The sequence below is a fragment of the Artemia sp. Qi Xiang Cuo genome, chromosome 8 (genome assembly GCF_049724085.1).
Source record: "Artemia sp. Qi Xiang Cuo chromosome 8, ASM4972408v1, whole genome shotgun sequence".
NCBI lineage: Eukaryota > Metazoa > Arthropoda > Branchiopoda > Anostraca > Artemiidae > Artemia > Artemia sp. Qi Xiang Cuo.
In genome coordinates, this window is record NC_142801.1 from 39,621,554 (window position 1) to 39,647,447 (window position 25,894).

General features: G+C 37.0%; 1 protein-coding gene across 1 annotated transcript in view; it reads left to right on the plus strand.

The window, feature by feature from the left end:
• The window catches only part of LOC148949392 (ras-related protein Rap-2b-like), an 85,788-nt gene extending 63,005 nt beyond the window's left edge, over positions 1-22,783 (plus strand). The window contains exon 5 of the mRNA XM_089092947.1: positions 22,553-22,783. Coding sequence (XP_088949073.1) covers positions 22,553-22,726 — 174 coding nt within the window. The 3' untranslated portion in view covers positions 22,727-22,783. The remainder of the gene's footprint in view (positions 1-22,552) is intronic.
• The last annotated feature ends 3,111 nt before the right edge of the window (positions 22,784-25,894 follow it).

The following is a 25,894-nucleotide window of genomic DNA, read 5'->3' on the forward strand; positions in this document are numbered from 1 at the left end:
ATCCCACAGTTTTTTCTGATTTTTTTGGACAATTGCCTTAACTTGAGAGCAGTTTGTTAGAAATGCCTCGTTGATAATTGAAAAATTCGATGTTAAACTATGACAAACAAAAGGATTGTAGTATCTGATTGGTTCGTACATTTTGAATGATTTTTCTAAAGTCAATTAAGATGAAGAAATGTCGTAGTGTAGGTTTGACATCATCAGGCACGTGCAAGGGTCATTGTTTGGTGGTGGGGGGCTTAAAAAGACAAAAATGGGTGAACTACATGAGTTTATAAGACGGATCGTGAAAATCCCAAAGTTTTTTCTGATTTTTTGGACAATTGCCTTAACTTGAGAGTAGTTTGTTAGAAATACGTCGTTGATAATTGAAAAATCGGATACTCAACTCAGACAAACAACAGGATTGTAACACCTTATTAGCTTGTTTATTTTGCATTATATTTTTTAAGTCAATTAAGATGAAGAAATGTCGGAGCTTAGGTTTTACATCACGTGTCACGTGCAAGGGAAATTTTTTGTGGGTGAAGGGTTTAAAAAGGCAAAAATGGGTGAAGTACATGAGTTTATAATACAGCTCATCAACATCTCAAGTTTTTTTTGATTTTTTGGACAATTGCCTTAACTTGTGGGTAATTTGTTAGAAATGCTTCGTTGATAATTAAAAATCCGAATGCTAAATTCGGACAAACAAAACGATTGTAATACCTGATTGGCTCGTATATTTTGCATGATATTTCTAAAGTCAATTAAGATGAAGAAATGCCAGAGTGTAGGTTTTACATCACCAGGCACGTGCGAGGGTAATTTTTTGTTGGCGGGGGGCTTAAAAAGGCAAAAATGGGTAAACTACATGAGTTTATAAGACGGTTGGTGAAAATCCCAAAGTTTTTTCTGATTTTTTGGACAATTGCCTTAACTTGAGAGTAGTTTGTTAGGAATGCGTCGTTGATAATTAAAAAATCGGATGCTAAACTCAGACAAACAAAAGGATTGTAACACCTGATTGGCTCGTATATTTTGCATGTTATTTCTGAAGTCAAATAAGATGAAGAAATGTCGGTGTATAGGTTTGATATCACCAGGCACGTGCGAGGGAAATTTTTTGTTGGTGGGGGGCTTAAAAAGGCAAAAATGGGTGAACTACATGAGTTTATAAGACGATTCGTGAAAATCCTGATTTTTTGGACAACGGCCTTAACTTGAGAGTAGTTTGTTAGAAATGTGTCGTTGATAATTAAAAAATCGGATGCTAAACTCAGACAAACAAAAGTATTGTAACACCTGATTGGCTAGTATATTTTGCATGATATTTCTAAAGTCAATTAAAATGAAGAAATGTCGGATTGTAGGTTTTACATCACCAGGCACGTGCAAGGGAAATTTTTTGTTGGTGGAGGGTTTAAAAAGGGTTTAAAAAGGGTTTTGTTGGTGGAGGGTTTTTAAGCCCCCCACCAACAAAAAATTTCCCTCCCACGTGCCTGGTGATGTAAAACCTACACTCCGACATTTCTTCATCTTAATTGACTTTAGAAATATCATGCAAAATATACGAGCCAATCAGGTGTTACAATCCTTTTGTTTGTCTGAGTTTAGCATCCGATGTTTTAATTATCAACGACAGATTTCTAACAAACTACTCTCAAGTTAGGGCAATTGTCCAAAAAATCTGAAAATACTTTGGGATTTTCACGAACCGTCTTATAAACTCATGTAGTTCACCCATTTTTGCCTTTTTAAACCCCCCACCAACAAAAATTTCCCTCGCACGTGCCTGGTGATGTAAAACCTACACTCCGAAATTCATTCATCTTAATTGACTTTAGAAATATCATGCAAAATATACGAGCCAATCAGTTGTTACAATCCTTTTTTTTGTCTGAGTTTAACATCCGATTTTTTAATTATCAACGACGCATATCTAAAAAACTGCTCTCAAGTTAAGGCAGTATTCCAAAAAATCAGAAAAAACCTTGGGATTTTCACGAACCGTCTTATAAACTCATGTAGTTCGCCCATTTTTGCCTTTTTAAACCCCTCACCAACAAAAAATTTCCCTCGCACGTGTCTCGTGATGTAAAACCTACACTCCGACATTTCTTCATCTTAATTGACGTTAGAAATATCATGCAAAATATACGAGCCAATCAGGTATTACAATCGTTTTGTTTGTCTGAGTTTAGCATCCTATATTTTAATTATCAACGACGCAATTCTAACAAACTACCCACAAGTTAGGGTAATTGTCCAAAAAATCTGAAAATAACCTTGGGATCTTCACGAACCGTCTTATAAACTCATGTCCTTCACCCATTTTTGCCTTTTTAAGTCCCCCATCAACAAAAAATTTCCCTTGCACGTGCCTGGTGATGTCAAACCTACACTCTGACATTTCTTCATCTTAATTGACTTTAGAAATATCATGCAAAATATACGAGCCAATCAGGTGTTACAAACCTTTTGTTTGTCTGAGTTTAGCATCGGATTTCTTAATTATCAACGACGCATTTCTAACAAACTACTCTCAAGTTAAGGCAATTGTCCAAAAAATCAGAAAAAAACTTGGGATTTTCACGAACCGTCTTTAACACCTATCAAAAATACAATTGATAAATCGAATGTGCTTGAACTTGTTCCAGTTCAATGGAATGAACCTGTTACGATATTGTGACGCTTAACATCAGTTGGGCATTGTCCCAGAAACAATTCATTGAATGTATTTCTAAAATCATAATGTTCAATGACTTGTTGGTTCAGTCAATTAACGTGTCGTTTTTTTACCTTAGGAAATCACTGGTCTCACGTTCGATACCTACATCAAACCCAAATTTCATAAGAAATCAATGGGGAGATACTTAGAATGTAAAAAATCTAAAAAAAAGTTAAAAAAAAAGTTAAAAAAAAGTTAAGAAAAAGTTGAAGAAAAGTTGAAAAAAAGTTAAAAAAAAGTTGAAAAAAAGTTGAAAAAAAAGTTTAAAAAAAATGTTTAAAAAAAAAGTGAAAAAAAAAGGTTAAAAAAAAAATTAATGTAATTATGTAAATTAATGTAATTATGTAAATTAATTAATAATAAATTAATTTATGTAAATTAATTAAACAAATTAAATTACAAAAAGAATTTCACAATTTCAAACAAAGGAAACATCACGCACTTTGAACAGAGCACGAATTTTCACGGTAGTTGAATTCCGGTCATTACACTGTCTGCTAGTATTGGCGGGTGTACTGTCCGCTTGAAACTGTTATAGTTATATGGTGGGACTGTGCGCTCTTAACTGTTATAGCTACATTGGCTACCTGCCCCGTTGTAATCATTATATCAATACTACTCGAGACTGAGACAATTTACCTGATTTTTGAAAGAGGGGGGAAAAATCCCCTACAAATGAAAGAATTTTAATGAAAATCACACCGTCAGATTCAGCGTATCAGAAAACCCTATTACATAGGTTTCAAGCTCATATCTGCAAAAATCTGCAACTTTGTAATTTTTGCCAGAAGAAAGATCATGGATGCGTGTTTTTTTTCAGGGGTAACCGTACTGACCCAGTGGTCCTAGAGCATCAAGAGAGAGCTCATTCAAACGGAAATTAAAAGTTATAGTGCCCTTTTCAGTGACCAAAGATGCTGGAGGGCAACTTGGCCCCCTTCCACGCCCCTTTTTTCCCAATTTCGTCTTATCAAAATTTTGAGATAGCCATTCTGTTCAGCCAAGTTGAAAAACCCAAAAAATATATCATTGAAGGTAACAAATTCCCCCTAGAGCCCTTATGTAAAGGTCTTAAAGTTATAAATTTTCCATTTGTAGACGTATAGTATTTGTTATTGGGAACTATGCATGCATTTTTTTGGGGGGAGGGGGGAATTTTCTGCTGTTTTTTTCCACGGTAGATTTTATATGGGGAGGTAAGTTTCCAGGGAGAAAACTTTTCACGGGAATTTTTATACTGGGGGAATTTTCCAGAATTCTAATATGAAATTCTATTTATGTGTATTGCTTTTATTTTACTGACTTACTTTTATGCGTGGACATGTTAACGGTAATTGTGTGGGGCGAATTATTACCGAGATTGAAATATTTAGAAAATAGTTCTGTAGGGAGGAGGGATCTTTCTGTGGAGGTGGAGCCAGATTTCCTGGCATTATTTAAAAAAACGATAATAAATTTAATGAAAAAACAAATTTCTTCAACTGAAAGTAAGAAACATTATTAAAACTTAAAACAAAACAGAAATCATTATGTATATGTGGGGGTTCTCCCTCCTCAACACGTTACTCTTTACGCTGAAGGTTGAGTTTTGTCCCAATTCTTTGTGAACGACGCCTGAAACACAAGGGTTGTTTAATTAGAACAATTGCAAGTTTTTTTTAAAATATTATACACTGTAGCGTGAAGAGCGAGGTGTTGAAGATGGGCTTACCCACCTCTCATGCAGGAAACAATAAAAATTAATGCGTTTCAAACAGTTCGTGGTAACGAATCAAACAGTTCGTGGGAACGAACTCTAAGTAAGGAGCGACCCGGCTCAATGGTAACCGAAATTGTAGAAAACGGAATTTTGATACCAATAGATACATCAAAAGAATTAGATTTTAATGCTGATTTCAAATATATAAGTTTCATCAAGTTTAGTCCTGCGTATCAAAAGTTATGCGCCTGAAAAAATTTGCTGATTTTCGAAAAAAAGAGGGAAAGACCCCCTAAAAGCTATAGAACCTTAATGAAAATCACACCATCATATTCAGCGTATCAGAGAACCCTACTGCAGAGGTTCCTTTCCATGAAGGAAGTTTTCATGGGAGAAGGAACATTGCTATGAAGGCGGTGCCGGATTTCCCAGCATTATTTAAAAAAAGATCATAAATTATATATAAAAAAAACAGGTTTTTCAACTGAAAGTAAGGAGCAACATTAAAACTTAAAACGACAGAAAATATTACGTATATGATTGGGTTCACTCCCTAGTCAATACCTCGCTCTTTAAGCTAAAGATTATTTAGTACTTTCATAAGAGCTATTTATTCTAATTAGCGGCATTTGTGATTCAGGGGTCATTCTTAAAAAGTTGGAACGAAATTCGAACTTCAGCATAAAGAGCAAGGTACTGACGAGGGGGCGAACCCTCTCATATACGTCATGAAAATATATGAATAAAGGAGTTTGTTACGTAAGTTAATTCGCAAGTTACATATATTTATTATTAATAAAAACGTTCGTAAATAAAATTAAACAAGTTTCGAGAAAGCCATTTAACCAAATAAAAATAAAATTAATATTCAAATTTTGTTTTAATGCCAAAATCAAAACCTGCATTAATCCAAAAACGTTCAAAAATCAAAAAAAAAAGTTTTTTTTAACTGAAAGTAAGGAACGACATTAAAACTTAAAACGAACAGAAATTATTCCGTATATGAAAGGGGCTTTCCCCTCCTCAACGCCTCACTCTTTACGCTAAATTTTGAATTTTTCATAACTCTATTTTTTAAACAGTGAATAACTTTAGCGTAAAGAGCGAGGCGTTGAGGAGAGGTCAGCCCCCTTCATATACGGAATATGTTCTGTTCGTTTTGAGTTTTAACGTCGTCCCTTCAGTTAAAAAAACTTTTTTTTTTTATTTAATTTTTATAAGAGCTGGAAACGATGATAAGTGCTAATAGGGTATTAGAATACCGTAGAGAGTCATTTAAAAGGTAATACTCATATTTACGCACTTTCAATAATTTCGTAATGTTAAAACCCTCATAAAATGCTTTATGGCGCCAAAATGCTATTTTAATGTTATTTTTGGAGTGTGAAGGCTTGAAACCATGAAAGACCGACTACTGAAATCTGCATGATTGAAAACTCTTAAACTGGTGTTTAAAAAATACAAATGAATGTGCATTGTCAGTTTAATATACATATACTGATATTTAGTCATCAAAATGTTAAAATTATTTGAGTTATTAAAGTTATAAAAGTAAAAACATTTAAAATTTTTTCAGTAAAGTGCAAATTTTGTTCTGGCCTTGGGAAGGCATTGGGGTTTTGCGCCCAACTTATGTTAATTTCAGCTCATTTTGGGTTTGACTCGGGTATTTGTTTTAAGTTCTGTTCGTTTTGGGTTTCATTTATTTATAGATGCTGAGTTATGGTACTCTCGCGATAGGTAGATTATTTGATTTTATTTTTGCTCATTTTTTGTTTAATAGAGTTCTTTACTTTTCTTTGAAAAAATTATTTTGTGGAAAAAGTATTTTAAATTAATTTCTGCTCGTTTTATATTCACATAGTCTTTTCAGGGAAAAAGAAAATCATAGTTTAAATCTTTTCGGTTTTTTTAAGACTTTATATTTTGGTCTGCTATTTGTATGCTGGAGAAAAATTTTCAGCAATTTTTAACAACATACACCCTTTTAAAAATCTAGACACAAATAGTAGTGTTTAATTTAGTTTCATACCTCCTCCAGTTGACCTGAAATGGAAAACTTGATACTATTCGCAAAAAAATCCTTGATAGCTTGGATAAACTTACGCTATTTTGATTTGGTTAAATTTTAAGAGCAGAAATGGGAGGCTTGGCGTGGGAGGGTGGGAGTGGAAAAGGGATTAGTTGCCCTCAAAACATTTTCGACTATTAAAAAGGGCATCAGCCCTTTCTATTTTCAATCGAATGAGCCCTTTTCGAAGTTCCCACGCCAACTCCTTCAATACGAAGTGCCCTGGTCTAAAAAACAACAACAACACAAAATAATATATTATACCCACTTCGATCTTTACTATAATAAAAATTGGATTTGAGGAAGACTAAAATATATTCTATGAATCATATACAACAAATTTCTATATATACCTTATATGCCCCCAGGGCATAACTTACAACCCTTGCACTGAGGGCTCTGAGAGGGTTATTATCCTAAAAAATCTAATTTCCAGAACTTTAAACTACGTTAAACAAAATGGATATCTCAAAATTTTGATTGGATTTGCTTGGGAAAATGGTGGGCGTGAGAAGGCCGTTAGTTGCTCTCCAATCACTTTCAAATATTAAAAAAAGCGCTATCCCTTTCAATTACAAATAAAGTGAGCCCTTTTGAAGTTTCTACGACAAAGCATTATATAAAAACCTTATGTTCCCCCAGGGCCAAACTTACAATCCTTGCCCTGAGGGCTTTGAGGGGGTTGTCATTCTAAAAGACAAAATTTTCAGAACTTTCAACTATGTTAAACAAAATGGATATCTCAAAATTTTAATTCGATGTGTTTGGGAAAATGGTGGGTGTGAGAGGCGCGATAGTCGCTATCCAATCACTTTAAACTATTAAAAAAGGCACTAGCCCTTTTAATTTCCAATTGAATGAGCCCTTATGAAGTTTCTACGACAACACTTTCAATAAAAACTTAATACGCCCCCAGGGCATAACTTAAAACACTTATCCCGAGGGATCTGGGGGAGGGGTTGTCATCCTTAAAAACATAATATCCACAAATTTCAACTACTTTGAATAAAATGGCTATCTAAAAATTTTTATTGGATGTGTTTGGGGAAAAGGTGGGCGTGAGAGGGGGGCTTGTTGCCCTGAAATCACTGTCGACTATTAAAAAGTGTACTAGTCCTTTGAATTTCAAATAAAATGAGCCCTTTTTCAAGTTTCTACGACAAAGATTTCTATAAAAACCTTATATGTCCCCAGGGCATAACTTATAGTCCTTGCCCTGGGGGTTGTGGGGGAATTTTCTCCTCAAAAATATATTTTCTATCTGGAAATCAACTACCCTGAACAAAATACCTATCTCAAAATTTTTATTAGAAGTGTTTGGGGGAATGATGGGTGTGGGGGGAGGGGGGCTAGTTGCCCTCCAATTACTTTTGACAATTAAAAAGGGCACTAGCCCTTTGAATTTCCAGTCGATTGAGCTTTTATTGAAGTTTCTACAACAACGCCTTCTTTAAAAATCTTATATACCCCCAGGGCATAACTTAAAACCCTTGCCCTGAGGGATGTGGGGGAGTATCCTCATAAAAAAAAAATTTTCTATCTGGAAATCAACTCCGCTGAAAAAAATGTCTATCTGAAACTTTTGATTGGATGTGTTTGGGGGACTGAAGGGCGTTGGGGGGAGGGGCTAGTTGCCCTCTAATCACTTTCTACTATTAAAAAGGGTACTAGCCCTTTGAATTTCCAATCAAATGAGCCTGTTTTGAACTTTCTACGACAACACCTTCTATAAAAACCTTATATGCCCCTAGGGCATAACTTAAAACCCTTGCCCTGGGGGTTGTGGGGGAATATTCTCCTCAAAAACATATTTTCTATCTGGAAATCAACTACGCTGAACAAAATGGCTATCTCAAAATTTTGATTGGATGTATTTGGGGGTTTTTTGGGCGTGGGGGGGGCTAGTTTCCCTCCAATCACTTTTGACTATTAAAAAGGGTACGAGCCCTTTGAATTTCCAATCGAATGAGCCTTTTTTGAAGTTTTTACGACTAGACCTTCTATAAAAACCTTATATGCCCACAGGGCATAACTTCAATCCCTTGCCCTGAGGGTTGTGGGGGAGTGTCCTCCTCAAAAACATATTTTCTATATTGAAATTAACTACGCTGAACAAAATAGCTATCTCAAAATTTTGATTGGATGTGCTTGGGGGAACGATGGGCGTAGGAGGAGGGACTAGTTACTTTACACTGACTGTTCACGATTAAAAAGGATCAGTTCCCATTGAATGTCCAATCGAATGAGCCTTTTTTTAAAGTTCCACAATGGCAACTGCACTAAAAACCTTTTATGCCCCCAGTGCAAAATACAAAGCTCTTGACTCGAGTGCTGTGGGGGAGTGTCCATCCCAAAAATATAGATTATATCCGGACCTCTACGACGCTGACTCACCGAGCTATCTCACAATATTAATTGGATGTGTTTGGGGGAATGATGGGTTGGGGGGGGGGGCTTATTGCCCTCCAATCACTTTTGACTATTAAAAAGGGCACTAGTCCTTTGAATTTCCAATCGATTGAGCCTGTTTTGAAGTTTCTACTACAATACCTTCAATAAAAACCTTATATGACCCCAGGGCATAACTTATAATCCTTGCCCTGAGGGTTGTGGGGGAGTGTCCTCCTCAAAAACATATTTTCTATGTGAAAATCAACTACGCTGAACAAAATGGTCGTCTTAAAATTTTTATTGGATATGTTTGGAGGAATGATGGGCGTGGGGGAGGCTAGTTGCCCTCCAATCACTTTTGACTATTAAAAAGGGCACTAGCCCTTTGAATTTCCAATCAAATGAGCTCTTTTGAAGTGTCTGCGACAACGCTTTCATTAAAAAATATATATGCCCCCAGGGCAAAAATTACAACCCTATCCCTGAGGGGTGTGGGGGGAGGGGTTGTCATCCTGGAAGACCTAATTTCCAAAACTATCAACTACGTTGAATAAAATGGCTGTTTAAAAATTTTGATTGGATGTGTTTGGGGAAAAGGTGGGCGTGAGAGGCGGGTTAGTTGCCCTGAAATCACTTTCGACTATTAAAGAGGGTACTAGTCCTTTGAATTTCAAATCGAATCAGCCCTTTTTCATGTTTCTACGACAAAGATTTCTATAAAAACCTTATATGCCCCCAGGGCATAACTTATAGTCCTTGCCCTGAGGGTTGTGGGGAGTGTCCTCCTCAAAAATATGTTTTCTATTTGAAAATCAACTACCCTGAACAAAATAGCTATCTCTAAATTTTTTTTGGAGGTGTTTGGGGGAATGATGGGGGTGGGGGGAGGGGGGCTAGTTGCCCTCCAATCACTTTCGACTATTAAAAAGGGCACTAGCCCTTGTAATTTCCAGTCGAATGAGCTTGTATTGAAGTTTCTACGACAACGCCTTCTTTTAAAACCTTATATGCCCCCAGGGCATAACTTAAAATCCTTGCCCTGAGGGATGTGAGGAAGTGTCCTCCTCAAAAACATATTTTCTATCTGGAAATCATCTACGCTGAACAAAATGGCTATCTCGAAATTTTGATTGGATGTGTTTGGGGGAATGAAGGGTGTAGGTGGGGGGCGGGCTAGTTGCCCTCTAATCACTTTCTACTATTAAAAAGGGTACTAGCCCTTTGAATTTCCAATCAAATGAGCCTGTTTTGAACTTTCTACGACAACACCTTCTATAAAAACCTTATATGCCCCTAGGGCATAACTTAAAACCCTTGCCCTGGGGGTTGTGGGGGAATTTTCTCCTCAAAAACATATTTTCTATCTGGAAATCAACTACCCTGAACAAAATGACTATCTCAAAATTGTTATTGGATTTGTTTGGGGGAATGATGGGTGTTGGGGGAGGGGGGCTAGTTGCCCTCTAATCACTTTCTACTATTAAAAAGGGTACTAGCCCTTTGAATTTCCAATCAAATGAGCCTGTTTTGAACTTTCTACGACAACAACTTCTATAAAAACCTTATATGCCCCGAGGGCATAACTTAAAACCCTTGCCCTGGGGGTTGTGGGGGAATATTCTCCTCAAAAACATATTTTCTATCTGGAAATCAACTACGCTGAACAAAATGGCTATCTCAAAATTTTGATTGGATGTAGTTGGGGGTATTTTGGGCGTGGGGGGGGGGGCTAGTTTCCCTCCAATCACTTTTGACTATTAAAAAGGGTACTAGCCCTTTGAATTTCCAATCGAATGAGCCTTTTTTGAAGTTTTTACGACTAGACCTTCTTTAAAAACCTCAAATATCCCCCGGGCATAACTTAACATCCTTGCCTCAAGGGTTTTGGGGGAGTGTTCTCCTCAAAAACAAATGTTCTATATGGGAATCAACTACTCTGAACTAAAATGCTATCTCTAAATTGTTAATCGACGTGCTGGGGGGAATGATGGGCGTAGGAGGAGGGACTAGTTGCCCTCCAATCACTTTTGACTATTAAAAATGGCACTAGCCCTGTGAATGTCCAATCGAATGAGCCGGTTTTGAAATTTCTACGACAACGCCTTCTATAAAAACCTTATATGCCCTCAGGGCATAACTTAAAACCCTTGCCCTGAGGGTTGTGGGGGAGTGTCCTCCTCAAAAACATATTTTCTCTCTGGAAATCAACTACGCTGAACAAAATGGCCATCTCAAAATTTTGATTGGATGTGTTTTGAGGAATGGTGGGCATGGGGGGGGGCTTTTGGCCCCCCAATCACTGTTTACTATTAAAAAGAGCACTAGCCCTTTCAATTTCGAATCGAGTGAGCCTGTTTTGAAGTTTCTACGACAATACCTTCTATAAAAACCTTATATGATCCTAAGGCATAACTTAAAACCCTTGCCCTGAGGGTTGTGGGGGAGTGTCCTCCTCAAAAACATATTTTCTATCTGGAAATCAACTACGCTGAACAAAATAGCCATCTTAAAATTTTTATTGGATGTGTGTGGGGGAATGATGGGCGTGGGGGGGGGGGCTAGTTGCCCTCCAATCACTTTTGACTATTAAAAAGGGCACTAGCCCTTTCAATTTCCAATTGAATGAGCTCTTTTGAAGTTTTTACGACAACGCTTACAATAAAAAATTTACATGCCCCCAGGGCATAACTTACAAGCCTTACACTGAGGGCTCTGAGGGGGTTATCATCCTAAAAGACAAAATTTCCAGAACTTTCAACGACGTTGAACGAAATGGATATCTAAAAATTTTAATTCGATGTGTTTGGGAAAATGGTGGGCGTGAGAAGGGCGTTAGTGGCTATCCAACCGCTTTCAACTATTAAAAATGGCAGTATTCCTTTCAATTTCCAGTTGAATGATCCCTTTTGAATTTCGTACGCCAACGCTTTCAACGAAAATTTTAGATGGCCCCAGGGTTTCACACTTTGCTTTGATTGCTGCGGGCAGGGGGGTTGTTATCCTGACAAATCTAATGTCTAAAGCTTTCAACCACATTGAATAAAATGGCTATCCAAAAATTTTGATCGTATGTGTTTGGGGAAAAGGTGGGCGTGAGAGGCGGGTTAGTTGCCCTGAAATCACTGTCAACTATTAAAAAGGGTACTAGTCCTTTGAATTTCAAATCGAATCAGCCCTTTTTCATGTTTCTACGACAAAGATTTCTATAAAAACCTTATATGCCCCCAGGGCATAACTTATAGTCCTTGCCCTGAGGGTTGTGGGGAGTGTCCTCCTCAAAAATATGTTTTCTATTTGAAAATCAACTACCCTGAACAAAATAGCTAACTCGAAATTTTTATGGGAGGTGTTGGGGGGAATGAGGGGTGTGGGGGGCGGGGGGCTAGGTGCCCTCCAATCACTTTTGACTATTAAAAAGGGCACTAGCCCTTGTAATTTCCAGTCGAATGAGCTTGTATTGAAGTTTCTACGACAACGCCTTCTTTTAAAACCTTATATACCCCCAGGGCATAACTTAAAACCCTTGCCCTGAGGGATGTGGGGGAGTGTCCTCCTCAAAAATATATTTTCTATCTGGAAATCATCTATGCTGAACAAAATGGCTATCTCGAAATTTTGATTGGATGTGTTTGGGGGAATGAAGGGTGTAGGTGGGGGGGGGGGGCTAGTTGCCCTCTAATCACTTTCTACTATTAAAAAGGGTACTAGCCCTTTGATTTTCCAATCGAATGAGCCTGTTTTGAACTTTCTACGACAACACCTTCTATAAAAACCTTATATGCCCCTAGGGCATAACTTAAAACCCTTGCCCTGGGGGTTGTGGGGGAATTTTCTCCTCAAAAACATATTTTCTATCTGGAAATCAACTACCCTGAACAAAATGACTATATCAAAATTTTTATTGGATGTTTTTGGGGGAATGATGGGTGGGGGGGGCGGGGGGCTAGTTGCCCTCTAATCACTTTCTACTATTAAAAAGGGTACTAGCCCTTTAATTTCCAATCAAATGAGCCTGTTTTGAACTTTCTACGACAACACCTTCTATAAAAACCTTATATAACCCTAGGGCATAACTTAAAACCCTTGCCCTGGGGGTTGTGGGGGAATGTTCTCCTCAAAAACATATTTTCTATCTGGAAATCAACTACGCTGAACAAAATGGCTATCTCAAAATTTTGATTGGATGTATTTGGGGGTATTTTGGGCGTGGGGGGGGGGGCTAGTTGCCCTCCAATCACTTTTGACTATTAAAAAGGGTACTAGCCCTTTGAATTTCCAATCGAATGAGCCTTTTTTGAAGTTTTTACGACTAGACCTTCTATAAAAACCTTATATGCCCCCAGGGCATAACTTAGAACCCTTTCGCTGTGGGTTTTGGGGGAGTGTCCTTCTCAAAAACATATTTTCTCTCTGTAAATCAACTACGCTGAACAAAATGAACATCTCAACATTTTGATTGGATGTGCTTGGGGGAACGATGGGCGTAGGAGGAGGGACTAGTTGCCCTCCAATCACTTTTGACTATTAAAAATGGCACTAGCCCTTTGAATGTCCAATCGAATGAGCCGGTTTTGAAATTTCTACGACAACGCCTTCTATAAAAACCTTATATGCCCTCAGGGCATAACTTAAAACCCTTGCCCTGAGGGTTGGGGGGGAGTATTCTCCTCAAACATATATTTTCTATCTGGAAATCAACTGCGCTGAACAAAATAACCATCTCAAAATTTTGATTGGATGTGCTTTGGGGAATTATTGAATAGGGTGGGGGGGTGGCTTATTGCCCTCCAATCACTTTTGACTATTAAAAAGGGCACTAGCCCTTTTAATTTCCAATCGAATGAGCCTGTTTTGAAGTTTCTACGACAATACCTTCTATAAAAACCTTATATGATCCTAAGGCATAACTTAAAACCCTTGCCCTGAGGGTTGTGGGGGAGTGTCCTCCTCAAAAACATATTTTCTATCTGGAAATCAACTACGCTGAACAAAATGGTCATCTTAAAATTTTTATTGGATGTGTTTGGAGGAATGATGTGCGTTGGGGGGGGGGGGGTGGTAGTTGCCCTCCAATCACTTTTGACGATTAAAAAGAGCACTAGCCCTTTGAATTTCTAATTGAGTGAGCCCATTTTGACGTTTCTACGACGATGCTTTCTATAAAAAATTTATATGCCCCCAGGGCATAACTTAAAACCCTTGCCCTGAGGGATATGGGGGAGTGTCCTCCTCAAAAATATATTTTCTATCTGGAAATCATCTATGCTGAACAAAATGGCTATCTCGAAATTTTGATTGGATGTGTTTGGGGGAATGAAGGGTGTAGGTGGGGGGGGGGGGGGCTAGTTTCCCTCTAATCACTTTCTACTATTAAAAAGGGTACTATCCCTTTGAATTTCCAATCGAATGAGCCTGTTTTGAACTTTCTACGACAACACCTTCTATAAAAACCTTATATGCCCCTAGGGCATAACTTAAAACCCTTGCCCTGGGGGTTGTGGGGGAATTTTCTCCTCAAAACTATTTTCTATCTGGAAATCAACTACCCTGAACAAAATGACTATATCAAGATTTTTATTGGATGTGTTTGGGGGAATGATGGGTGTGGGGGGCGGGGGGCTAGTTGCCCTCCAATTACTTTTGACTATTCAAAAGGGCACTAGCCCTTTGAATTTCCAGTCGATTGAGCTTTTATTGAAGTTTCTACGACAACGCCTTCTTTTAAAACCTTATATACCCCCAGGGCATAACTTAAAACCCTTACCCAGAGGGATGTGGGGGAGTATCCTCATCAAAAATATATTTTCTATCTGGAAAACAGCTCCGCTGAAAAAAATGTCTATCCCCAAATTTTGATTGGATGTGTTGGGGGGACTGAAGGGCGTGGGGAGGGGCTTGTTGCCCTCCAATCACTTTAAACTATTAATAGGGTCACTAACCCTTCGAATTTTCAATTAAATGAGCCTGTTTTGAACTTTCTACGACAACACCTTCTTTAAAAACCTTATATGCCCCTAGGGCATAACTTAAAACCCTTGCCCTGGGTGTTGTGGGGGAATGTTCTCCTCAAAAACATATTTTCTATCTGGAAATCAACTACGCTGAACAAAATGGCTATCTCAAAATTTTGATTGGATGTATTTGGGGGTATTTTGGCCGTGGGGGGGGCTAGTTTCCCTCCAATCACTTTTGACTATTAAAAAGGGTACTAGCCCTTTGAATTTCCAATCGAATGAGCCTTTTTTGAAGTTTTTACGACTAGACCTTCTATAAAAACCTTATATGCCTACAGGGCATGACTAAAAACACTTTCCCAGATGTTTGTGGGGGATTGACCTCCTCAAAAACAAATTTTCTATATTGAAATAAACTCCGTTGAACAAAATGGCTATCTCAAAATTTTGATTGGATGTGTTTGGGGGAACGATGGGCGTAGGAGGGGGGGCTAGTTGCCCTCCAAACACTTTCGACTTTTAAAAAGGGCACTAGCCCTTTGAATTTCCAATCGAATGAGTCTGTTTTGAATTTTTTACAACAGCGCCTTCTATAAAAACCTTATATGCCCCCAGGGCATAACTTAAAAGCCTTGCCCTGAGAGTTGTGGGAGAGCACCCTTCCCAAAAATATACTTTCTACCTGGAAATCAACTGCGCTGAACAAAATGGCCATCTTAAAATTTTGATTGGATGTGTTTGGAGGAATGATGTGCGTGGGGGGGGGGGGCTAGTTGCCCTCCAATCACTTTTGACTATTAAAAAGGGCACTATCCCTTGTAATTTCCATTCTAATGAGCTTTTATTGAAGTTTCTACAACAACGCCTTCTTTTAAAACCTTATATACCCCCAGGGCATACTTAAAATCCTTGCCCTGAGGGATGTGAGGAAGTGTTCTCCTCAAAAACATATTTTCTATCTGGAAATCATATATGCTGAACAAAATGGCTATCTCAAAATTTTGATTGGAAGTGTTTGGGGGAATGAAGGGTGTAGGTGGGGGGGGGCTAGTTGCCCTCTAATCACTTTCTACTATTAAAAACGGTACTAGCCCTTTGAATTTCCAATCGAATGAGCCTTTTTTGAAGTTTCTACGACAACACCTTCTATAAAAACCTTATATGCCCCCTGGGCATAACTTAAAACCCTTGCCCTAGGGGTTGTGGGGGAATGTTCTTCTCAAAACATATTTTCTATCTGGAAATCAACTACGCTGAACAAAATTGCTATCTCAGAATTTTGATTGGATGTGTTTGGGGGTATGATGGGCGTGGGGGGGGGGGCTAGTTTCCCTCCAATCACTTTCGACTATTAAAAAGGGTACTAGCCCTTTTGATTACCAATCGATGAGCCTTTTTTGAAGTTTCTTCGACTACACCTTCTATAAAAACCTTATATGCCCCCAGATCATACCTTAAAACCCTTGCCCCGAGGGTTGTGGGGGAGTGTCTTCCTCAAAAACATATAGTCCATCTCGAAATCAACTACGCTGAACAAAATGGCTATCTAAACATTTTGATTGGATGTGTTTGGGGGAAAGATGAGCGTAGGAGGAGGGGCTAGTTGCCCTCCAATCACTTTTGACTATTAAAAAGGGCACTAGCCCTTTGAATATCCAATCGAATGAGCCTGTTTTGATATTTCTACGACAACCCCTTCTATAGAAACCTTTGATGCTCTCAGGGCATAACTTAAAACCCTTGCCCTGAGGATTGTGGGGGAGTGTCCTCCTCAAAAACATTTTCTATCTAGTAATCAACTACGCTGAAGAAAATGGCCATCTAAAAATTTTGATTGGATGTGTTTGGAGGAATGATGAACTTGGGGGGGGGGGAGTCTTTTGCCCTCCAATCACTTTTGACAATTAAAAAGGGCACTAGCCCTTTGAATTTCCAATCGAATGAGCCTGTTTTGAAATTCCTACGACAACGCCTTCTATAAAAACATTATATGCTCCTAAGGCATAACTTAAAACCCTTGCCCTGAGGGTTGTGGGGGAGTGTCCTCCTCAAAATATATTTTCTATCTGGAAATCAACTACGCTGAACAAAATGGCCATCTCAAAATTTTGATTGGATGTGTTTGGGGGAATCATGTGCCTGGGGGGGGGGGCTAGTTGCCCTCCAATCACTTTCGACTATTAAAAAGGGCACTAGCCACTCCAATTTCCAATCGGATGAGGTCTTTTAGAGGTTTCTACGACGACTCCTTCGATACGAAGGGCCCGGGCATGGAGAAAAAAAACAACAACAAAAAACACATTTTGTCCACATCGTTCTTTACTTAGGCAGCGCTAGCGCGCTGCCTATGATTATCGCCGTTAGAACTAGCACACAGGCTTCAAAACTGTTGACCAATCAAGCTTAATTTTTGGTAGATGTTTAATTGAAAAGTTATTAGTTTTAGTTAGTTAGTTTTCTCAATAATCTTTCACTTTTAATATGACTAGGCGATTTAAGAAACTTACTAAGAGGGTTTGGAGGGGGAGTATATGTGAGGGGACCTTTTAAACTTCCAGTTAAGGAATGTGGACCCTAATTATTGCAATGGTACTGTTTTATGCTTCCAAGCTCTTCCACTTAATAAGTGGTACCAGATGTACCACTTTTAGTGCTATATGGCACTTTTTGATGATAAAATTGATAAAAAGCACTTAGGTATGAGTAATAGGTTTAAAATCTGCCTTCCCGGGATATACCCTAAAAATTAGTGCATCACACTGACAAAAATAGTGGATAATCTGGAAAGTAATCATAAGAAGGGACAAACCATGATTGAAAAAAAATCCAAGCTGGAATCGAACGCATGATAATCTAATTTGAAGTCCAGTGCTGTACTGACAGAAACACGCCTCTAGTACTGCAATTTAATATATTAGTGTTTGTAGGACTTTAATTGTGTAGCTTATTAAGGGGGACTGGAGGAGGAAGTTTCAGGAGGTGTTCTTGCAAACCTCCAGTTAAGGGTTTTGGATCATAGTTACTACAATGATACCGTTTTATGCTACCAAGATTTTCCACTTAAAAAGGGCCACCAAAAATGTTGTTTTCAGTTCTATATCTCACTTACGAATGGTAGAATTGATAAAAAGCACGTAGACACTGGCAAAAGTTTTCAAATGAGCCATTAAACATCACTCTAAAAAGTTCTAGTAGCCCACTTGCCCTAGCTTTTCCACTTGAGACATGACATCAAAAGTGTCGTTTTTAGTGCTATTTGAAACTTGCAGATGGTGGAATTTATAGGAAGAAAGTAAATATGAGCAATATTTTTTTTATATGAGCTATCAAAAACCTATTTAAGATATTCTGGTAGCCCGCTAGCCCCACCCCTCGAGAAACGGCATTAAAAGTGCCTTTTTTGTGCTATATGGCACTTGCAAGCGGCCAAATTTATATAAACCACGTACATATGCTTTTGAATGAGCTCTTAAGCATCTCTCAATTATGTTCTAGTAACCCGCTAGGCCTCGAATAAAGAAGAAAAATGAGCTTTTTAACATTTTTTAACTTTTAGTTACTATGCGCTGTGGTTCGCTCTTTACTAGGTTGCAGCTAATGCTTCAACAATGACAAAGAGTTCACTGCTAATTTTCCTCAGAAACTAGTTAACGTTAAAATCTGTGAAATCTAATAGATGGTAGAATTTTTAAAAACCTAGTAAAAAAAGCAATAGCTTATAATTGAGCCATTAAACATCTATCTACGACGGTGTTTCTAGCCTGCTAATGTTTCAGTAGCTTGCAGATGAGCAAACAATTTATGAAACTTGCAAAGGGGGCTTGGATGGGAGTGTACGGGAGGGGTTCTTGTGAACCTTCAGCTAAGGGTTCTGGAACATAACTATTACAATGGTACCTGTTTTGTACTTTAGAGATTTTCCACTTAAGAAGTGACCCCATAAGTTTTGTTTTCACTGCTATATCGCACTTACGACTGTAAAATTGAAAAAAAAACTCGTATATAAGAGCAATAGCTTTCAAATGAGCCCTTAAACATCACTTTTATAAGTTCTGCTAGCCCAATAGCCCCAGCCCTACTTACGACACGACACCAAAAGTTCCGTTTTTAGTGCCATTTGGAACTTGATGATGGTTGAATTTATATGAAAGACGTAGATATTTGCAATATCTTTTATATGAGCTATAAAAGATCTGTCAACGATGTTCTGGTAGCCCACTAGTACCACCCTTTGAGAAATAGTACAAAAAGAGCCATTTTAGTGCCATATGGCACTTGCAAATGGTAGAATATATAAAAAGCATGTAGATATAAGAAATAGCTCTTGAAGAAGCCATTAAAAATATCTCTATGATGTTCTGGTAGCCCGCTAGGCCTGTTGAAAAAAAAAAAAAAGAAAAAAAAAAAAAAAAAAAAAAAACGAGAGACAGATCATTGCTACCGATGCAAAAAAGTGATTTTCCTTGTTATTTAGGGAAGGGGATTGTATCTTCCCTGTACAAGCTTTACGACCTTTTTGATTCCAATGATACACTTTTAATTTTGATCTGACGCCATTTTCGAGGGATTTGAGGCTTTTTTCGAAATCACCATAAATTTCTTTTTGCAATAAACTTTAACTTTTATAACGAATAGAAATAATAGTTAACCTTCCTGGTCAGTGTCGGATGGGACTTTTTTTTTTACTAGGCAGTTTTTTTTTTCAAAACACTGTTTTTAACTTTTGGTTACTATGAGCCTAGAAAATGACCGAAAAAAACAACAACAACGGATGCCGATACCGATATTCCCGATACGATACATGCGGTACCAATACGGCCGATACCACATACAGCCCTTCCCCAGGGACTATGGAGTGCCATATCATCAAAACCGCATATATTGGATCTTTAAACTATGTTAAACAAAATGGCTATGTCAAACTTTTATAGGACTAGTCTTGGGAAAGTGACCCTAAAATTTAAAAAAATCGTGAAAAATTAAAATTTTTTTCAGAGTATGAGGCTAAGCTTAGGCAACGAATTAATATTAATTGAAAGATGACGGTGGTTTTAAAAGATTGTTCGCCTGTTAATTCTAGCAAAGTTACGATCCGATGTCAATTCTACATTCTTAGGCAATCTAACGGTCTTATGTCAATTTTTGAATTCTTGATCAGTAAACCTAAGACTCTAGGCAGGCATGCCTTTCCAAAACCTAACCTGACAAGTATGTGTCCAATAAGAGAGTCATGCATACTCCTGCCATTTACCCGTGCCCCAGCCATTTAAACATTTGCCTCTCAATTACTTGGACTATCTGTCTTGACTTTTCTCTGTCTACAATTACCCAGCGTCTTGATGAAACCTATGCAACCTATTGCAAAATACTTAATAACTTCAATTCAAGTTATGAATTGAAGTTCTGGCCATCCCCTAGCCCTGCTAGAAAAAGAAAAGAAAGGGAGAAAGATCAGTGCTACCAATGCAAAAAAGTCATTTTTCTTGGTGTTCAAGGTGGGGGACTGTAATTATCCTACAAAAGGTTTTGGACAATTTTGATTCCAATGGTGCAGGTGCAGTTTTTATTTTGATCTGACGCTGTTTTCAAGGGGTTTCAGGCTCTTTTTGGAGATCACCATAAATTTCTTTTCGCAATAAACTTTTACTTCTAAGATTAACCGAAGCAATAGTTACCATTCCTGATTCACTGTCAGATAGCAATTTTTTTCACAAGACAGTTTTTTTGAAAACACGTTTTTATACTTTTGATAACTATGGGCCGTGGTTCGCTCTTTACTATGTTGCAGCTTCTGCTGCAACCATGATTCCTAGTCTAGAGACTACATACTATTGAAATTTAAGCCGAACCAGAGAAAAGGCTAATTGTAATTTTGTAGCTAAGACCGACCCAATTTCAACGACCTTCCCTCCTCTCCATTCACATATTTTAAAACAATTCAATTAAAATATTTGATCAGCGACCAACGCGAGAAGCGAAATTTGAGCTTCTAATAAGGAGTAGTTCAAATTTATTCTTAGACCATGAGTTGAGTCGAGTCAAACAGGGCTTTACTTAATTAGGGGGTTGAGTTACTCGAGGGTTGAGCTAAACCGGGGTTGAGCTAATGGGGATGTGTTAAACGGGGGTTGAGTTGCATGGAGTTTAAGGTAGACTTAGGTTCAGTTGAACGAGGATTCGGTTAAATGCGATTGAGTTCAATTGGGGTTGTGTTGAGGACATGGGGTTTGTTGAGTAGGGTTCCGTTGAATGGGGGTTGAATTAAACGAGAATTTAGTGAAACGGGGCTTCAGTCAAACGAAGGTTCAGTTAAATGATGTTGAGATGCGTTGGGTTCAGTTGAACATGCGTTTAATTAAGACCAACTATTATTCCTGGAATTAACTGTTTTTTATCTTACATTTGGATTGACTATTCATTTTAATTTCTGTTCCTTATAGGTTTCATCTGATTCATTCATAATAATTTCTTTTCGCTTTAACTTCGACATGACTATTGATTTAACGTCTGCTAGTAGAATTTATTTACTCAGTCAAAGTAATTTTGGTCGTTTTCCTTGAGTTATCTTATGATTTTATTTGTACCTTCTTAGATTCAAATGCATATCCTTAGTTTTTATGGAAAACTCGTTTTTATGGAAGAATGAGTTAGTCCATCAAAGCCACCTGTTGATTCTTTCAAGCCAAGATTCAGGACATGCATCAAATTGAGCGATTAAATTGGATAAAGGAATGGCGACGCATCAAGCGCCCGCGATATTCCTGGTGCTAAGGAAAATGTTACATGTGTGCTTGTATACATAAAGGAAAAAAGTTTGACTGACGAGTATCGTATTTTTGAAACAACAAACGATAATAAAATCAAATGAGAAACCCTAATTAGTCATCTTTTGAAAGAGTTTTTGTAAAGAAAAATCCCTGGTTACTTCTGTCACCTCTCCTGTCTCGTATTTTAATTGTTTAACGCCTAGTGTTGTGGTTGACATGGACATTACTAGGCTTTTGACTCACACGACAGCAAAAAGTATCTTTCATACTGCACTTCGAACCTGTGCAAAATAATATGCTTGTAAATTCCTTCCAAATAGAATTAGACATAATCTAGTCGCATGTAAGTAAGAAACTACTCTCGGGGTTGGCAATTGTTTAATTACCCTAAATTAATAAATAAAACAACGAAAAAACATAGGCTACGCGCAAAAAAAAATGAATGCAGTAAAGCACTCAGAAAATTACGCGCGCGTTGCTCTAGGTCATTATTGCCATATGTTCGATGCAAGGTAACGCAAAAAAAAGATGCAGATGCACTGAACGAGCGAAAATGCCACAGATGTACAATTTATCAAACAAATCTTTTTTTGAAAAAAAAGCCTGTTTAAATATTTCAGCTGACAAACTTCTCAAAAAACCGTCCAAATCACGAATTGTGACTCATCTAGATAAACTGCTTTAAATCATGAGGGACTGACAATCCTCAGGGAATCTATACATTGAAATTCATCCATATATGTTCCAGAATTGTCAATTTCACTATGAACTGGCAAAAACAACCTTAACTCGTGCTCTATTATCTTGGAAAAGGGGCACACAAGCTAAAAATTTTTGTTCAACTTGGTCTGAGTTTTCAACTGCCATTAACATTACCAAGGACTACTGGTTTGAAGTCAGTATTAATGCTGTTGACATTTTGCAATAACAAAATTAGAACAATAGTTTTTATTTTAGGTCTTTAAAGTCTTACTAAGAAAAGCAAATGTACGATTTGCCTTAAGCCCCGCAGTTAGAAGACGAAGACAGTCTCTCCCAGGAAATAAAGCAGCACCGCAAAGTACTGGACAACGATTTCTCAAAATTGTTCGGGAAGAGGGAGAAAAAAGAGATCCTTGTATCATATCTTAATCAATGCAGTGTTTCAGGTCTTTTATATTAAAACCCTTTACCAATAAACTTTTTCATATATAAGATATTTGAAAGTTATTTGGAGTTATTTGGAAGTTAAACCGAAAAAGTCCATAAGGAACAAATGGAGAAAATAAAAAAAGAACACACATATCGGTATATTATGTACCTATCACCTGGTGGGTGAAAATATCCAGTTATATATATAAATATATATATATATATATATATATATATATATATATATATATATATATATATATATATATATATATATATATATATATATATATATATATATATATATATATATATATATATATATATATATATATATATATATATATATATATATATATATATATATATATATATATATATATATATATATATATATATATATATATATATATATATATATATATATATATATATATATATATATATATATATATATATATATATATATATATATATATATATATATATATATATATATATATATATATATAAATTTTTTTTTCCACTGCAGTTCATATTCATGTCTGGCTTCATATTCGTGTCTAGACATTATATTCTGGATGGTCATGCATTTGAACGTTTCTTGAAAAAGAACATAAATGTAGATTATATACTATTGTTACTACTCACAACTCACTGCAGTTCCAAGCGACCTTACTTACGACCTCCTCCCATCCCATTCTGGGACGACCTGCTCTGTTTGGCCCTAGATGGTTAGCCGGAAGGGACGATCTGATCTATGCCAATCTGCAATCCTTCATCCGCAGATGGTGTCCTAGCCATTCCAACCCTTCTCTCGTTATAGCACTGGAAAGCGGTATAGAACCATATTTTTCGAATAGCTTACTATTTAAGGTATTGTCCGTCAGATGGGTACCCAAAATATCCGTGAACAATCCCTCTGAAAATCATCTAACAAATCTTCCTCCGTTGTTTGGAACACCTTCGTCTTAGAACCATAATTGACTAGCCTGTATCCTACATCTTCACTAGATAAGGGAAGCAATCCGCTTGATCAATCTTCTCGTTGCCCAGCTCTTCGCCTTCACTCATGCCAGTTTAAGAAACTAATCTTTTTAAGATATTTCCAACCACATATGTTTTCATTTCTTGCACCCTGAACCCACAGAACCTTCAAAAATCATTGATTTTGCTACAAATCATCATCATAATTTAAGTCTAAGAGAGTTTTACTTTCCCATTTGATTCAATGTCGACCCATAGCCTATGTCATGTTCCTCGGGACTATGTCCATCAAAATGATCTATATATAAATGGGGATAGAATATAACCCTACTTAACTCAAGGTTTAATACGAAACCAGCTACTTATCTCATTTCTTACCTTAACCAAAATAATGTTCTGCTCGTACATAACCTCAATTATTTTAATGTATTTATCTGGTATGCTATGTAGGAATAGGACCTTCACTAGCGCTCTTTCGTTGGCTGAACCTAACGCTTGCTCATAATCTATAAAACTGAAGAAAAAAGGAGCCTCATGATTCAAACACTTCTTGATTATTAAATTAAAAGTGAAATTTGGTCAATGCATCCTCTCCGTTTCCTAAAACCTCACTGTTCTTCTCTTAAAACTCTACCTGCAGTATCTATAAGCCTAAAATGTGTCATGCTTCTATGACATAGAAGCTAATGCGTCTATAATTACTAAATTCACTCTTACAAATCTTTGTTATAAATGGGTTCAATTAAAATTTTCCTAAAATTATTAGGTATCCCACTTTTCAAAAACGGTCTTCATAAATTTCATTATTTTATCTCTAACTTCACAGCCACCATATTTAAAAATATCATTTACCAAACCATCAGCACCTAGGCATCATTATTTTTCAGTCCTTTTAGCTCTGACTCTCATTTTTCTTCGCAAAATCAAGCTTCGTTCTCTCCTAAAGTATCACAGGCCTTTTGTTCATTTCCTGTAATATTATCACGACTTGGGACAAGTCCAGGTTGAGCATTCCCTTTCAATTTCTTAACATGTATATAAAATATTTTACTATTATGCCAGTTGGCTACATCTTCCAGATCTTCAGCAATTTTATCCATGGCCTAAACTCACACCTCCTTAATTCATATTTTAATGCTTTCTCTACTTTTCTTTTGTCAAGTTTTAGACTCTCTAGTTTTGACATTCAACTGTTTTAGATAATTTCTCTCAAATTTTCAGCCTGGTTTCTACCACCATCATAACTTCCTGGAAAGTAGTTACAGATGATAAAAATAAAGAACATGTATTATCTTCAAATGGGCTGGATTTTAAATCCGTGAAACTTTGTTCTAACCTTTAGGATTGAATGTCTAGCTAAATCTTGTAAACCAGTTTGTTGATGCTAGAAATATTTTATTACAGTTGAAAAGTTAGGTATCCCAAAAATATGTTGGCATACGCCTGATTTCTATGTCCAGATGTTGCATACTCATATTCTAAAATGGAAAGACCTGCCTAACCCCTAACTCACAGCTATTTACAATAATTCAGAAGACTCGAAATGGAGTGTTTAGTTTATTCTTAGTTGAACTAGAAAAAGCATGTGTAAAAGTTTGGAACATCAAGAAAAATAGATCAGTAGCCAATCCGAAAAGACCAATGCAACACCCTAGAATCAAAGACTTCCTTCAGAATTTCAAACCTAATCACTACATGATAGTTTTTTGCTTAATAATTTTTTTTGCCCATATTGCTACATTAACACTATACGCACAAGGTCCTGACAGATTTGAAATTATTAAAAGATACATCTAAATACAACTAAAACTATTGAAGATACAAGAAACATATTTATCTCTAGAGCAGTTTTATAATCAAATAATAATTTTCCTCAAATTGGATGTCTGGGCAGACACGTGCCTTAGCGTAAATTCGTAGATCAATACTAATGACAAGAACGAACTGATAGTGTTAAAGCTATTGTAAACTCCATTAGAACAATATTAAAAGTTCCTTTAAAAGGAATAGTTTAATTTTGAGGAAGTTCTAGAATTGTAATCTGTGTATTGTTAATCTTTTCTAAAATATTCGACTTGATTAAATGAATGATTTTATATCATGTGTACATGCATGATTTTGGTTTTATACTACAGCTCCGATACCTTTGGGATCTTTTAAAGCCGTGACTCTCATCGTGGG